Raw genomic sequence first — 15,578 nt, forward strand, 5'->3', positions numbered from 1 at the left:
ACTTGATCTTGCCCCACTACAAATCACACATCTACAACACTTGATGCAATAATTACGCATGTAAAAGCAATAATTCTGAACTTCACCTTTATTTTCACTTGACTAACTGCCATTCTATATTATTGGCTTTCAAATGATCTAATTTTTTTTCCTACAATACATACAATACAATAATACAATCAAAAGTAGCCTGGGAAGCACGTTGAGGAAAATTATTGCACCTTTCCACTCTGATATCTCATGTGAAGTACTGCATCCAGTCTGAGAGCCCCAGCAAAAAAGAACTGTGTGTGCCTGTTGCAGCAAATCCAGACTAGGCCAGAAGATGATCAGAAGGCTGGAGAGCAGTTCCTGTGAGGACAGACTGAGAGAGCTGGGGTTTTTCAGCCTTGAGAAGAGAGGGCTCTGGGAAGACCTCACTGCAGTCTGCCAGCACTTGAAGGGGGCTTATAAAAGGGAGGGAGAGTAACTTTTTACACAGGCAGATAGTGATAGGACAAGGGAGAACAGTGTCAAATTAAAAGAGGAGAGATTTAGGCAAGATATTTGGAGAAATATCTTTACCCACAGAGTGGTGAGGCACTGAAACAGATTGTCTAGAGAACTTCTAAATGCCATGTCCTAGGAAGTTTTCAAGGCCAGGCTAGATGGGGCCCTGGGAAACATGATCTCATGGGTGGCCTCCCTGCCTGTGGCATATAAGTCACAACTAGATGATCTTCAGGGTCTCTTCCAACCCAAAACAGTCTGTGATTCTATGATTAACAGGAGGAATTCTGGAGGGTTTTATTAATTGAGGTTGCACTTTCTCAAATACAGCACAATGTTCCGTTCTACATTTTTTCAAATGTTTTTAATCAGATGGTGTCAGTGTTATAGCTACCGAATTTGCAGTCATCTTTGCTCCTGCTCCCAGGGTTTATATGGCTCATTCTCTTCCTTTCTGTTTTTGCTATTTCCTATTACGCCTCTTACTGCCATCCCAAGAGGTTCATTCACTCATGCAGTCTTTTGCAGACAGATGAGAATATACTACGTCTGTGCACAGACCAGCTTAAAACAAATACTAGTAAGCGATAGGTAGCAAGCTGTAAGTACTATTACACTTGAATTTGATTTGGTGCACCTGGGGCTTCTAGTGTCCCCATACTTATCTGCAACCAGATATGTAGCCAGTCCTGTATTTTGAGGCGCTGTGTGCATGTTCCATTGGGTTTTGTTTGCTTGCCCATACTCTTAATGCGTGGAGATTCCCAGCAAACCTCTGAGGTGATCAGTGATTTCAGTAGGGTGCTGAAAGACTATGGACAGGGGGGAGTGTCCACCCAGCTTCTGCTGGATGATGGGACTGCTGAATATGCTGAGTGTATAACAAGGGAAGCTGTTACTTCTTTAGTCTTCCAGTTGAATCTGTACCTTCTGTGCATTTTTCACTGCTGGTCCACACCAGATTCTCTAATGCTGTGCTTTCCCTGATCTCAGTACTTATCCCCCACTTCTCAGAAGAAGCTATGAGTGGGTGAATAGAATAGTCGGTGCCTGCACAGTATGATGCATTTAATGTTTTTACTTGACTTTTTAACCACTCCCAGCTTAACATTGAATTGTGTTCTGCCTTTACTATTTCAGGCCATGACAGCATTATCTTCCCCTTACGTCCCTCACAATCAATTCCCAGATTTAATTCTAGTGTCTTTATATTCCTTCTTCTTAACATTTGCTTTTCTTTCCCGCAATGTGAACAAGCTATTCATTCAAGATAAATACATACAGAAGATCAGCTGTTCAGCTTCTCCCTATAGTGAAATATTAATCTGGGCTACTGAACTCATACTATTTTATATGGAAAAAATGTTGTTTAGTATATTCAAGAACCAGAATCAGTGGTGGTGGTACCACTTAATGAAATCTATGTAATTTTTCCAAAGCTTGCAAAGCTGTTTTACCCTTTCTCTGATGTTCCCTGTGCAGCCTGATTATTGCAAATGCTACTTACTCCCCTGTGTGTGTCTGCAGCATTGGTAATTAGTGCACAATACGATTTGCAGGAGGCATGAGGAAAAGCACTGAAGTGCATTGATTAAAATTGCCACTGAGTTTAGCAACAAAACAAGATACCATATACCAAAGCCTAAATTATTTGAAGTGGGGGCTCATGGGCTATATGAAGAATAAAGTGGTTTTAAAAATAGAATGAATCCTATGCCCATTGATCTGACAGTTTTCAAAATGTCTTCCCCAAAGCATTCTACTGACAAATTTCGCATGTTGATAAAAGAAAAAACTGTTACAGCTTTATTAAATGAGTAAAAACCTCTCACCTTAATGCCCTTGGGCAGAATGCTTTCAATTTTGAGTGGAAGAGGCTGCCATCATCTTCTCTCTTACAAAGCCGGTGGAGAAAAAACAGATCCTCTGTGTTTCACCTAATATTTCCAAGAATGCCACTTACATCCTGCGATGCTCCTTAGTCTTACCCATGTGCTTAAGGGAATTGAATCTAGATGAAAAGGTGTCCTGCAAATGTATAAAGGAGCAGCATTAGCATTAATAATGGCAATGCTTCTAGTACTATTCTAAATTCTCTTTTTTATTTAGCTGCAGTAGTTTACAGTTAAAAACATGTATCTTGACATGAACCAAGGATTTAGCAGAAGTGTAACTGTTAATGAAGATATTTACCTCATCATGTAGTCATGTTCATTTCTGGTTTTAAAAATAAAAATCTTTGAACTGACCTTTCGTCTAGAGACCTTTGCTTCTTGTTGACAGTTCATATTCAGAATGTTACAGAAAGCCTGCTGATGCTCATCTGACCCTCTTACTCCCTGCTGCTCTTCCGTGTTAGTAATGATTAGTGATACTGTTGGGGTGGCCTGGGAAGTATCGCATGTGACTGTATGGCCCAGGTGGTGGTTGATCCTTCTCCTAAGAGGAAGGGGCATGGAGGAGGATTGAGTGAAATAGATGAGGCCTTCTTCAGAGAATTGGAAGAACTCTTATGTTCAAAGGTCCAGGTTCTCATGGGGTACTGCAGTGATGTTAATGATCTGCTGGAAGGACAACAGCAGGGCTCAGGTGATCTGGAAGTTCCTGGTGGCAACTTCCTGGTACAAATGATTGAGGTGCCAGCAAGGTGATCTCCAGTGGTCTCTGCCAACTTCAGTGACTCTTCTTTGGTCTCTTCTTAAAGTTCTGGAATGAAAGAAGCAAATTAACAAAGCAGGAACTGTGAAAAGAAGAAAAACTTGCTCTCATGCTAAGGGAATAGAAGCAACCTAAAACATCAACTAAACTTTTTAGCTCTCTGAAGTGAGATTTTTGTTCTCCAATTTTCATAGGGCCGAAGTAGAATACCATGGTGCTAAACAAGTAACAAAGGTTCCTGGCAATACCATCACCATATTTCAACAAATGTATGTTGTGCTTGAATTCTTCCACACAATGCAACACACTTTGCTTGAGGCATAGATACAGCTTATAGAATAAGTGGATGCCCTAGAGAGGAGGAGGAGGAGAAGTTGTTATGACAAGTGAAGCATTGCGCCTCCCCTGTAGCATGTGACAGTGTAACTGCATTTATACAGATACTGCATTTGATACGGGAGAAGTGAACAGGATATTTCATAGGAAGTTCTTTATAATATAAATTAAATGGGAAACACAACTCCCTATAAAATGCTTTGCAAGTATGGAAATTCAGACTAGGCTAGTTTTCAAATAGTACTTAATGGAATGGATTCAAAATTTTCCGTTATATATTGTCACTCCCAAATTGAGTCAGGTTCTTAAAGTATATTTGGTGATTTTTTTAACATAAGTTTCTTAGAGATCCTTGCTCCTTACTGTAAGGAGGAGTAAGAGATCAAATCCAGTTTTTAGGTGTAGCAGCATTTCAGAGGAAATCTGTTCAAAAACCTGCAGGATTTCAAGCCAGTGGAAACAGCATACACTTGATCAAAGAATCCAGATGGCTGTGGACTCGTGTTTTATTCCTGCACTAGCTGTGAAATGATATGAGGAACATATTTCAAATGCAGTACTGAAAGGACTGAAAGAAAATAGTATTATACTTATCAAAAAATATTTTATGTTAATGGTCCCCACATGCTAAGAAACAAAGATTCTAATACTCTGTTGACTGTTGTTTTTCTGGCATAAAGATCAGTGGTTAGAGTTTACAGAAATGGTTAGAGTGGATTCAAATAAGTTTGTGCTGAAGTGGAGGCAGAGAATATAGATGAGCAGTAGGTCCCATAACTTTTGCCTGGAGATAGTAACACATAGCTTCATATTGGAAACAAACTGACTCCAGCCAATTCCCAAGTCATCTCTTGGGGCCCTTGGGTTGTTTCCTGTGCCATTGGCTGTGTCCTTCCTCATTTAAGGAAAGAGAAATCTATTGCAACACATTTTAGAGACAGTTTTCAGTACTTTTTTACTTGGAAACTGTGCTTATAACTGTGTTTACCTGCAGGATGGCACCTTGATAGTGATTGATTTGTATTTTTGGTCTATTTCTACTTGATTTCAATTGTATAGCAGTTTCTTATTATTTTTGAGGAGGATGTTATAAGATGGATCAAATTATATATGCCCTATATTTTATCCAAAACGTTTGGAAACACTAACTTTATTAAATAAGCAAAAGCTCCAGTGTTTGTTCTCTACTAATCTAAATGAAAGAATGAAAAATATATGCACCTTTTTTCCATTTCCAGTGGTTTTAGGCTGCTTCCTTCTCATTTTTTAATATAATTCTATAATTAAAACATACTTGTTCTTACTTTATGAAAGAGCATTTGTGGTATGTGGATCTTTCTTTCATTTAAATGCCTTGATATCAGAAATATGTCCTAAAAATATCTAGTAGCCAGGCTTAAGAGAACTATCACACTCAACATTTTAATCAGATAATTCTTCTCTTTGGCACAATTTCTGCTTTGCATTCTTCAAGTTCTTTAGTTGTATGAGCCTGTACCTCACACCCTCCAGGAATGAATAATGGTGCTTTAAATTTGTTGTTGCTAATTACAGCTTGATGATACTCCTTTTGTAGCCAAAATGGATTTGAAAGAAACCTCACTATAAGAGTCTAGTTATAACCTAAAAATTTCCCTCTTTATAGCAGAAATTCAACATATCTCACTATAGTAGATGTGAATTTTATAAGAGATAGGTAAATAATTTTCTACAGTCAGCATTATTTTAAGAAGTAAATTAAAGGAGGAGGAGGGATTACAGAACAGTGATGAATTTTCTTGTTTCCATGAGAAAAATACAGTAAATGGGTTGTAATTCCTACATCCATCCATGCTGTAGGTAACACAGGTCTCATTCCTTAGTGAAGGGACGAAGTTGTGAATCTGAAACTAAATTATGTGTTCCTTTCTACTATAATATTGTATTATTATAACAAACCATTTTCAAATGAAAAATCTCAAGTTTGTGCTTCGTTTTCCAAATGAGAAAATGTGTTTGCTTTTCCCAATTAGAAACACACATCTTGGATCAGAAAAAAGAAGACTTTTGTGCTGGACTTCAGTTTTACAAGAATTCTCAAAAACCCACAGAATTTTTTATACAGGCAGAAGCTGAAGCACCAACACTTTCAGATTTGCGTGTAACCAGTCAAAGAGGAAGAGTCCTAACTGACTGTAATTCTGGTCCTGAAGAATCAAGGTAAATCCAAGAAATACCCCTCCATATAGTTTTTCTAGATTCAAATAATTGACAATATACATCTGGATTTTGGGGTAAATATAGGGAAATTTGCTTCCCACATAAGAATCAGTAAGTCAGCTTTTTACTTAGACTCACCGTATCTGCCCTTCTTCCCTTGTGGAATGTAGCTTTTCACCTTTGTATTCTCTATCACTCATAGAAAATATGATCACTGCAGTGGTTTATACATTGTGGGTGTTTCAATGATTGTGATTTCTACAGAGAATTTTGAAAATGCATGCTGAACAGAATTCAAACAGATCTTGAAAATCTAGTGGTATCTGTGGCTTTACACAACAAGCACTTGAAATGTGATGAGTGAGTAGGGAGCAGGAATAAAGCAGGGTGAAGTAATACCTTGTAACAGTCTGTGACAGGAATCTGAAGACAGGTTAATGTGGTTGAAAAGTTTAATACAGACTCTGAAGATTTTATTTTGTCATTAATTTTGGTCATTTCTTGTCACTAGTGTTTTTACTGTGCAGTGGCCCTTTATAGCAGTCTTAAGAAAAATATACACTCATTCTATATGTGACCCAATGTACAAAAGTATAACTGGCTGGTTAGTTATAACTTTGACTAACCAACTGGGAACATGCTAATGATTTGGAATGACTTAGGCAGTCTGAAGACCAATTTTTAACTGAGAGTGTCAGAGTTGTTTTTGAAAATGGGATCAAGGCTGCAAATCCCTATTATATACTTCTGAAAAATGCACTAATTCCTCACCTGTCTAGCAGATTCTACACCCAGTTTTCTTATCTTCATTATGATCTAACGGTGACTTTCTGGGCCAAACCCAATCCTTAACACTTTTTCATTTTTCTTTTTTGCCTTTTTGCATTAGCGACTGAGATTTGCTGTAAGGGCAGTGCATCCTGCACTAAATGCCAGGTATAATCCAGAGTGCTTAGGTGCAACCCAGCACAGAGTCAGCCAAAATTTTTTCATTTTACTTTTCACCGGTGCCACTCCCACTGACAGTCAGGCTTGTCTTGAACACTGAGATTAACCTCCCACAGCAGTCAGCACATTGAGCCATCTCAGCTCCAAGTATGTTACGTGTAGGATCCTAGAGCTATATGCCAAAACCTGTCTTTGCTCAAATAGATTGTACTTAGAATATATGTTAAAATTTCTTGATATAGAAAAACCCAGGAGATATTGAGTCAGTGTTGATTTGTGTTTTAGATGGTGGTCTTGGTGTACAGTCAATGTGATGTCATTTTTAATTTTGAGGAGAAAGGAAGAAAACATTTGAGGGGTTGAAAGATGGTCATAGAATTATAATGTGGTTTGGTTTGGGAGTGACCTTAAACATCATCTAGCTCCAGCCCCTTTCCCATGAGCAGGGACACCTTTCACTAGACCAAGCCTGTTCAACTCTTGAACACTTCCAGGACTGGAGCATGCCCAGCACTCAACAACTTGTTTCAGCGTCCGACAACCATTTGAGTAAAAAATTTCTTCCTAATGTCTAATATAAACTTACCATCTTTAGTTCAAGATGATGATGAATTATACTCAAACTCGTTCATGGAAGCATCTCTTGAACATAGAAAATGCACAAAAAGCACTTGAGTTTTGTCATATTTGGGCAAGAGTATCTAGATGCATCTATCACTTGCAGCCTGAAACAGTACTAAATGAAAAGTGCACAGCAAAGGTTAGATAGGATATGAAGGATTTTGGAAGGGAAGACATGCAGTTTAAGCCACTGTTTCACCCATATGTAGTGTAATACACTTAGTAGTACTTTCTTGATGTTAATCTCCATGCTGTCTATGTCTAATGGGCTTTAGGTTGCACAGCTTGCCTGCAGAATGCAGATATTAACTTCCTTCTTAAAGAACCATAGAGAAAATAAATCCAGTGGAAGCAGGTGAAAGAGTGGCTGAGTACAGACAACTGTCTGCCTAAGAGAACAGCTCTTTGGAGCAATAGATAGTTTTCTTTATCTTTCTAGGCTGTGAATTACACATAAAATAATGTGGATACAGTGGAAACAGGAGTTCAGAAGGTGTAGCTTTTCTGTGGCTACTTCTTATCAGTTATTGGCTATGAAGTGTATAAGCAGAAAATGCTTAAGGACAGTAAATGTTAAAAATATTTGTTAGTTCCCCTTCCAATCCATTCATTTACTGATTTTGCTGCCATGTTACACATGAGATCTGAGTGATCTGTGAGTATCAATGGATACCCAAGAAGTTTTATGAGACTCTTTGAAACAGAATTTTTCTAGCCATTGAATCTTGTCTTATTTTAAGTTGTCTGTGGCTAATAAGTTGTTTTAAAACTCCAAGTGGCATGCAGTATGGAATTCCTGTTGTCAGTTATAATATTTAGAATCATACCATGATTTCTTCAAGATTTTTTCAAGGTGAGTTCCTAGATGTTTTTTGATGGATATTCTCACATCACTTCCTACAAAAAAATTTGGTTTGCTTAAACCTGAATGTCACTTTGATTCCCAAATTTTTTATTTTTTTTTCTCTGTGTTAACCAATGTTTTTTAATATTTACTTTCCTTCAGCATTTGCTGTTTATAGGCTTCATAGCCAATTTATATTAATTTGTTTTTTTCCTTAGTACTGCAAGATATTTATTTACTATTCCAGATTTACAGATTATTTTCAGAATTACAGCTTAAGAAGTGGTAGAAGGGCATCCATTTTTAATGACTATTTAATACATTTGCAGTATTAACAAGGTTAACAAGTTTGTCAACAAGATTTGATAATTTATTTTTGTGCATTTTTTTTAGGGGGGTTGATATTTTTAAATAACAACTGCTCTTTAAATTATTTTTAATTTATTTTTTTTCCTTCCAAAATACAGCTCTGTAGAAAGAAAGAATAAGAGGATGCTCCCTGAATTTATATCCTCATGGAATGATGCTGAAGATTTAGGTGGAAAAACAGAAACTGCATTCCTTTTAAAAGAATTGGACACTCTGAGGGCCAAAAATAAAAAGGTACAATTGAGATATTCAAGATACCAATATTTGCTTTTTTATAATTGCCTTGCAAAACATACATTTTAAACTGTACCTGATTTAATTTTGCAATTTATTTTAGTGCACCAATCACAAGCTTCCTGTCATTTTGGATTCTTAGTATCTGCTTAACAACTATTGCTCTGGAATGTAAAAAAAACCCTCCAACCTACTCTGACTTTTTTAATCAATTACATTAATTCTTGCACCCTGGATGAAAACTAGTGAGGACCAAAGACTAGAACAGGATTTCATGGGTAGAATATGGAGCTCATTCTTTGATGCTTCTGTACGTGTGGCCTAGATAATTAATGTGCCCTGATAACTTGGCTTTATTGAAGGGGAGAAAATTCCGTCCTCCTTGAACATCACATTGCTTCTAGTGTTAGCTATGTTGCATGTGCCTAAACAACCTAACAGTCTCTGTTCTTTCCATGAAGTATCATTGAATGTCCAAGCTCAGTCCAAAAGCAGATTTAGTGAATACCCTTTAAAAAAAAGGCCTCAATATGTGGAAGAATACCAATCTTATATCTGATGAAGAACATGAAAAAATAAGCATTTACACCAGTCTTTTCAGAGTGTGATGTCTGTATCTAGGATTCACACTAAGATCTAGTGTGATTCCTGTATATAGGAAACAGGCTATCCATGCAACAACCTACATTATATTCCATGCATTTCTGAACTTCCCTAGCAAGAAGGACTACAGCTGGTGATACCTGAGGAAGACAGTCTCAAATAAAAACAATGGCATGTGCATTGCTACGTCTCACAGACAAGGCAAGATAGGCCAGATGTTAAAAAAATATTCTTCACATTTGAGGTTCAAACAAATAAATATAATAAATTGAACTTCTGTTTTAATGCTTATAGTGTTTGTATTTTGAGGGTGAGAAATTGTTTGCAATTTTATTGTGGTTGGAAGTATTGCTTGACAGTTTCAGCCAAATAAGTATCTTACTGTCCATTTGCTCAATTCAGCTTCAAGATAAGCTGGCTGAAAAGGACAAGGAGCTGAAGACAATGAAACTGGACTTAGAATTGCAAGACAGAGCTACGGAAGCTAAGATTGCAGAAAAGATTGCAGGTACAGTAGGCAAGCGTTTAACAGATGGCTGTATGGCTCATACAGTACCCGTGGTTGCTATATGACGTGGCCTACTGAATGTTAGCTTTATTTGCTAAAGGAGGGCAGATTTGACTTTTTTTTTTATGTGTGGCTGTTTAGAGTTGCTTAGAAAATAGATGGCTTTAACATCCTGGTACTGGTATTAGTAGGAGCTTTACCTGTATTCATACTGATTTGGGCATTAAATGCATTGTTAACACCATGTCAATCCAATCACAAAAAGGTTGTTTGTTTTGTTGGAAGGTCCTGAACAAACAAGGGGAAATAATGATTACCAGTGCCTCTACCTTTCAACCAGCAGTTCAAATACCACTTATTGTTTTAGCTGGTTCAGAGCAATACTACCCCCTCCCCGTGTTTGGAGATAGTCTCACATTCACCTCAACTAGAGACCTGTGCTGTTCTTGAAAAATCTGCTCTTTTGGTAGTTAAAATGAATTTTTGTCAGATGATGGCATATATCCAGTGAATGAAGTTTGTAAAAATTCTCAGAAGGAAGTTTTTAAGTTTATAGCTGAAAATGAACATGTGCTTATATTTGTTGTTAATTGCTCTTTGGATAGACATACAAGCATGGGAGACAGTTTGTATTCTGTGCTTGTGGAAACTACTGATGTAATGAGGCTGGGCATTCTTATTATTGAAAAGTGACTATGCATACAGTGTACCCAGTAGATGAAAAATACTCTAAGGTTTTCCTGAAGATGTTGAAAAAAATTAATAGCAGTGCTTTTATAAATTCATTGTATTATTTGTTCAGAAAGAAAGTGTAAGCTTGGTAAAATTGTTTCCTCATAGATCACACACACTTCATAGAGTATTAGTAGTACTAATGACTGTCCCCAAAATATTTGTACTAAAGGGAGGAGTAACTGTCTTCAGGAAATGGAGCAGATAATAAACTCTCTAGCTGAAAAACAGATGGCTGACACTCCACTTAATATCAAACTCCTGAGAATGTGGTATACTGTGACTATTATAGATTGAAAAGAGACTTCCTAGATTTTCTGTGGTGGGGGAAGTGAAAGTCAAATCTAATCAACATCTTAGGAAAAAAATTAAATACAGGCATAATTTATTAAATTCACATAACTGCTTGTTTTATTTTCAGAAGAAAGAAAAATCTGCACTAGGTGCCATCGTTATATCCTCCAGCCAAAATCTAATGCAGATTGTTTGGCTTGAATATGAAGTTTTGTGGTTGCTCCTGGATATTTGCCCAGTGTTTTACCTCTGTACTTGATTCTCTTTGGTATAGGTGTTCATTGCTTATTAAAACCTGGAGAGAATGGTGTGTCAAAAACACAGATAGTTTCGTTTTTATGGATACAATTGAAATGCTTGTTAGAAAATTGTTGTTTTCCTGCGCTACTGCTTAAAACTTCTAATGATGTCATAAGCATATTTTTCTCTTCAAAAGAGTGACATGAATATGGATATAATAATTTAACATGCTTATTTTGTTTTAAAAGGAAGAATAAATAAAATTTTAAAGAGAGCTACGTAGTGTAATAACAATGACCTTTAAAAAATAACCTTTTTTTTCTCCTTTTTATGAGTACAGGAAGTATAAAATCCTTTAAATGCTGAAGAGAGAGGGCAAGAGGCTCCTTACTACTTAAACTGTTTGCCAAAAGGAAGCACCGTTAATATTTCACAGTTTTTTTGCTTCCTGTCTTACAGTTCTAAGAATGTTACCAAATTTGGATAAATGGTTTGAAATCTGGAATTATGTGAACCAAACTGGATTTGTGGAAGCCTGTGTGTCTCTCTCTTATAAAAGCCTTGGGGAGAGTTCTAATGGACAAGCAGAACCTAATAAAGAACAGACGGTGTGTTTAAGAAAAAACTTATCCCCCTGCATTAAGTTCTTTGAGGAAGGGAGAACACATGCTGCTGTGATTTCAGGTTACTAGTTAATGTTTAATTACAGCAGCGTGTAACACATGGTAGAGTGAAGCTTGTAAATATGGGTGTTTGCATTTTTATTATTACTTAGTACTGCCTTTATGATAAGTAAGTGACTCCACAAAATTATATTGTAAAGAACATAAGCAAGGTACACCATAAAAGTGTTATCTACTTTGAGGAATATTAGAATTCTGTTTTAAAAGGTAGCCCTGTAATTGATAGGTTTTACCTGAACAAGTCCCATGGAAAGACTTGAAAAGTGAAGACAATGGGCATTTTGAATGAAAGCTACAGCAGTCTACAGAAACAAATAATCCAAAGATTGTCAGTTTATGATTCTTACACTGTTCAAAGGAAAAAGTGAAGAATGAAAGGGTAAATTTGTGAAATGCTTCACAGTAAAAGAGGAAACAGTAGAGTTAAGGCAGAAGATATACATGATGGTAGAAAAGTATATACTGTGTGCAGTAAATAACTTCTTTTCACAACATTCTTATTGTTATATTTTGCTATCCTTGAAAATGGATTTTAAGACTTCCTCGGGGCCCTATCTCTATGTCAGCTAGTAATGGCTAAAGAAAATTAGGGAATTTAAAGTTTTGGGTTCAGTCTTTTAAGCAATAGAGACTATTGTTTCTGGTGGTCATAGTTACCACAGATTCCTGCAGTTTATTCATTATTCTTCTGCTGGATTTTGTGTCATTCTGATACAATGTCAGGAGGTACTGTTAGTTTGTGTCATGAAGAACAGAGGTGAAGGCAACATCAGGAAAACCCATCAGGTTTCGTCCCCATCAGGGAAGAGCACATCGTAAAAGAACACACACCAGAATAGTGTAAGCACAAAAGGGAACACCATGTATGAAGCAGGTGTGAAGAATAGTCAAATCTTGAAATTTGGGTGTGCAGAACTTTCATATGTTGAACAGAAAAGGGAGCAGGTGCCACCTGTGGGCATGGAAAGGGGAAGGAGCATACATTTTCCACGGGCAGACTGGAAAATCAAAATGGAGGCATTGCAAAGGAGTAAGTCCTCAAAACAACTAGCTCAGAGAACAGATCTCACTTTGGATGGATGTAGTAAGTGACTTCATGTTTTCCTAATGGAAGAATTAAACAGGGAATATATAGGAACTTTTAGAGGAAGGACATGGTTGAGTGTGAGGGGGAGTTACAAAGCATAGTGGTAACTTCTTTAGACTGGAAAAAATATCAAAGCCCTATTCTCACAGTGCAATTACTGCAGCAAGATATACCATAGTTGGCGTCAGAACCAGAGCTCTTGGAATATTTTTGTTGCTATCAGAGATATTTGTTGCTATATTGAGACTAAGAATAGTTCTGAATGAAAATATAATAAAAATATTTATCCTTAAATCTTTCTGTAGCAACAGCTATTATGTGAGTTGGATTTTTTTTCTGTGCCAGTATCTAATAATAATGTTACCAAAATTTAATACTTACTTAAATCAACATCAGCTCAGCAGTATTGAGTCTGACCCTATTAGGGGTTTCACACCATTTTTAATGCTTGAAAACTGTATTAGCATTCTGTAGATGCTCTCTGAAAGACCAAGGCAGTGACAGGAAATACAGTGTGGAAAAAGAGGAAAGTAATACTTCTAATATGGCAGCATGTATTATATAACTTTCAGTCTTTTAGAAGCTATAGCAATATACCTGCAATGAAGCCCCTATTTCAGGGCTGTTTTTATGATAATGTTGTGAATATACATTTGTGGTATTTTGGAATTCTTGAATATGGTATGGAAATATTCATGAACATTATTTGAAGTTTTCTAAATTAACTTGAAAAATAATTACTGAATATGCATGTGCAATAAATTTAATAGCAAAAGTAAAAACAAATATCCAAGTGGCTGTTAGCTTAGAGTTAATTTGATTTAATATCCATAAAGTAAGAGGAAATAAGTAATCTTGCCAGTAATAAACTTTGGGTGGCAATACCTTTCAGCACAGAAGAAAAGTATTTTCCATTTCTTCAAAGCTCACTTTAGAGTCCCTTTTTAGATGTTATTTTTCTTTCCTGCATGTCATCCATTAAAGATTAGCTGTGGAAGGTTGGAGCATGGAGAGATTATGAATGACAGAACAACTCCTGCAGAATAATAATCAGTTTTTGGTATTTAATGCTGTTTGACTTTTGCAGACACATTTCTTATTAACCTTTGGTACAAACAGAAATCCAGGTTCCTGATATCTCATGGAGAAGATGAATTCAAGATCCTCTTCCAATTAAACTGAAATAAGGCCAATATTGGGCTTTAGCCAAAAGAACTCAGTAGTTCCCAACTCTCATGTTTATAAACCTAAATATGAATGATATTTTACAGTTTAGGAAGGTAATACATATACTTCCTTAAACCAGTTTTCTGTACATCATAAATTTATATATTTAGTCTATATAGCTCTTAGGGGGTTTGTCCTATTAAAGGCTTCATTATGGAATACTATTTGCTGAATATCTTTTCAAAATATTTCCTGATGAATAACACAATTTTGAAAATAGCTGCAGGATTTGAATCCTCTGTATGGGAAAGCAGACAATCCATCTAAAGAACAGAAAAACCCCCAAGGTGGGGGCATCGTGACTGAAAGATTCTTTGCTCAGTTTTTAAGATTAATTTGAAACAATGTGATTTTACCTTCAGATAGTCAGAAGTGCTGATTGTCAAAAAGTTGCATGCAGCTCTTTGAAGTACAATATATGATGAGTTGGCATAGATTAAAATGTCAATTACTAAGCTATTTGTCAGTGGAGCTTGTATGTAAAAAGCAAGCCAGTTTCTTCTGCATTTTTGATGACTAGTCTGGCCCTTCTTTCTTCCACACAAGTGCTAGATGAGCATAAAGAATTGGGTTTTATTCAGGGATAAAAAGGTCTGAAAATTATCTACTTCTTGGGGCATTACAAAACTTTGCTTTAACATGACAAATTATAACTTGCAAACTTTAATGCAATGTTTATATTTTCCCCCTAAAAGTAAATATTCAGGCATCAGCAATTATTCACTGTAGAAAAAACTTAACAGCATTATAGTTTGAATTTTGAAGTCAGCTGTGTTTAGTGTATTGGAGGCAGAGGCTTAAGTGTTGTAGGGGGATTGGCTTTCACAAGAACTGCCTTGGGGTCTGTGTATAATACTCTCTCCTATTCTTTTCCATTTTATTTTTTTTTAAATTGAATTGCGATCTGAGTACACATAAAAACCCCTATACAGAGCTGCCACTAAACAACTTTAGCCTTTTATTAAGAACACTCTTTTTATAGCATTGGAAATGTAGGAGCAGATGAATGCTATGCACTAAATACATACAACAAACACAAAGCAATAAAGAGGTCAGTGTGTTCTATCAGTGTTTGTTCAGATTGCTTTATCTATAAAGTCACATTTAGGTGTAAATTACTTCTAGTCTATAACTCCTGGTACAGACTGGTGAAAACTCTTAAGTAATTTTCCTATGATCTTCTTATCACTATTTTAGTTTTATTTTTCAATTATACATCATAACTGAAAGTAAATGAATGGTAGCTTTCAAAAAAGAGCTAGGAACTTAAGTTATCTGTTTCGTAACAGAGCATGTCAGCACTATTTTTAAGTTGACAATGAGCCCTGGAGCTCCTGATAGTTTGCCATTAACCTGAATAAGAACTCTGTAAGGGCTTTAGAATTTGAACATTTCTAGGGATTATCTGCATTTTGTAACATGTATAAGCAGAGACCAATTAATGACACATTTTAAAGGCTTTCATGGCAATGCGGGGTTTTTTTCTTAATTTGGCTATGAAAAAAT

At 36.3% G+C, this 15,578-nt stretch overlaps 1 protein-coding gene across 2 annotated transcripts in view; it reads left to right on the forward strand.

The window, feature by feature from the left end:
* MIPOL1 (mirror-image polydactyly 1) overlaps positions 1-15,578 on the forward strand; it is a 183,956-nt gene that overhangs the window by 41,738 nt on the left and 126,640 nt on the right. For both annotated transcript variants that reach the window (XM_058864690.1, XM_058864679.1), the window contains exons 5-7: positions 5,496-5,682; positions 8,563-8,698; positions 9,704-9,809. In XM_058864690.1, coding sequence (XP_058720673.1) covers positions 5,496-5,682; positions 8,563-8,698; positions 9,704-9,809 — 429 coding nt within the window. The remainder of the gene's footprint in view (positions 1-5,495; positions 5,683-8,562; positions 8,699-9,703; positions 9,810-15,578) is intronic.

This window comes from Poecile atricapillus, chromosome 1, assembly GCF_030490865.1.
Source record: "Poecile atricapillus isolate bPoeAtr1 chromosome 1, bPoeAtr1.hap1, whole genome shotgun sequence".
Taxonomy (NCBI): Eukaryota; Metazoa; Chordata; class Aves; order Passeriformes; family Paridae; genus Poecile; species Poecile atricapillus.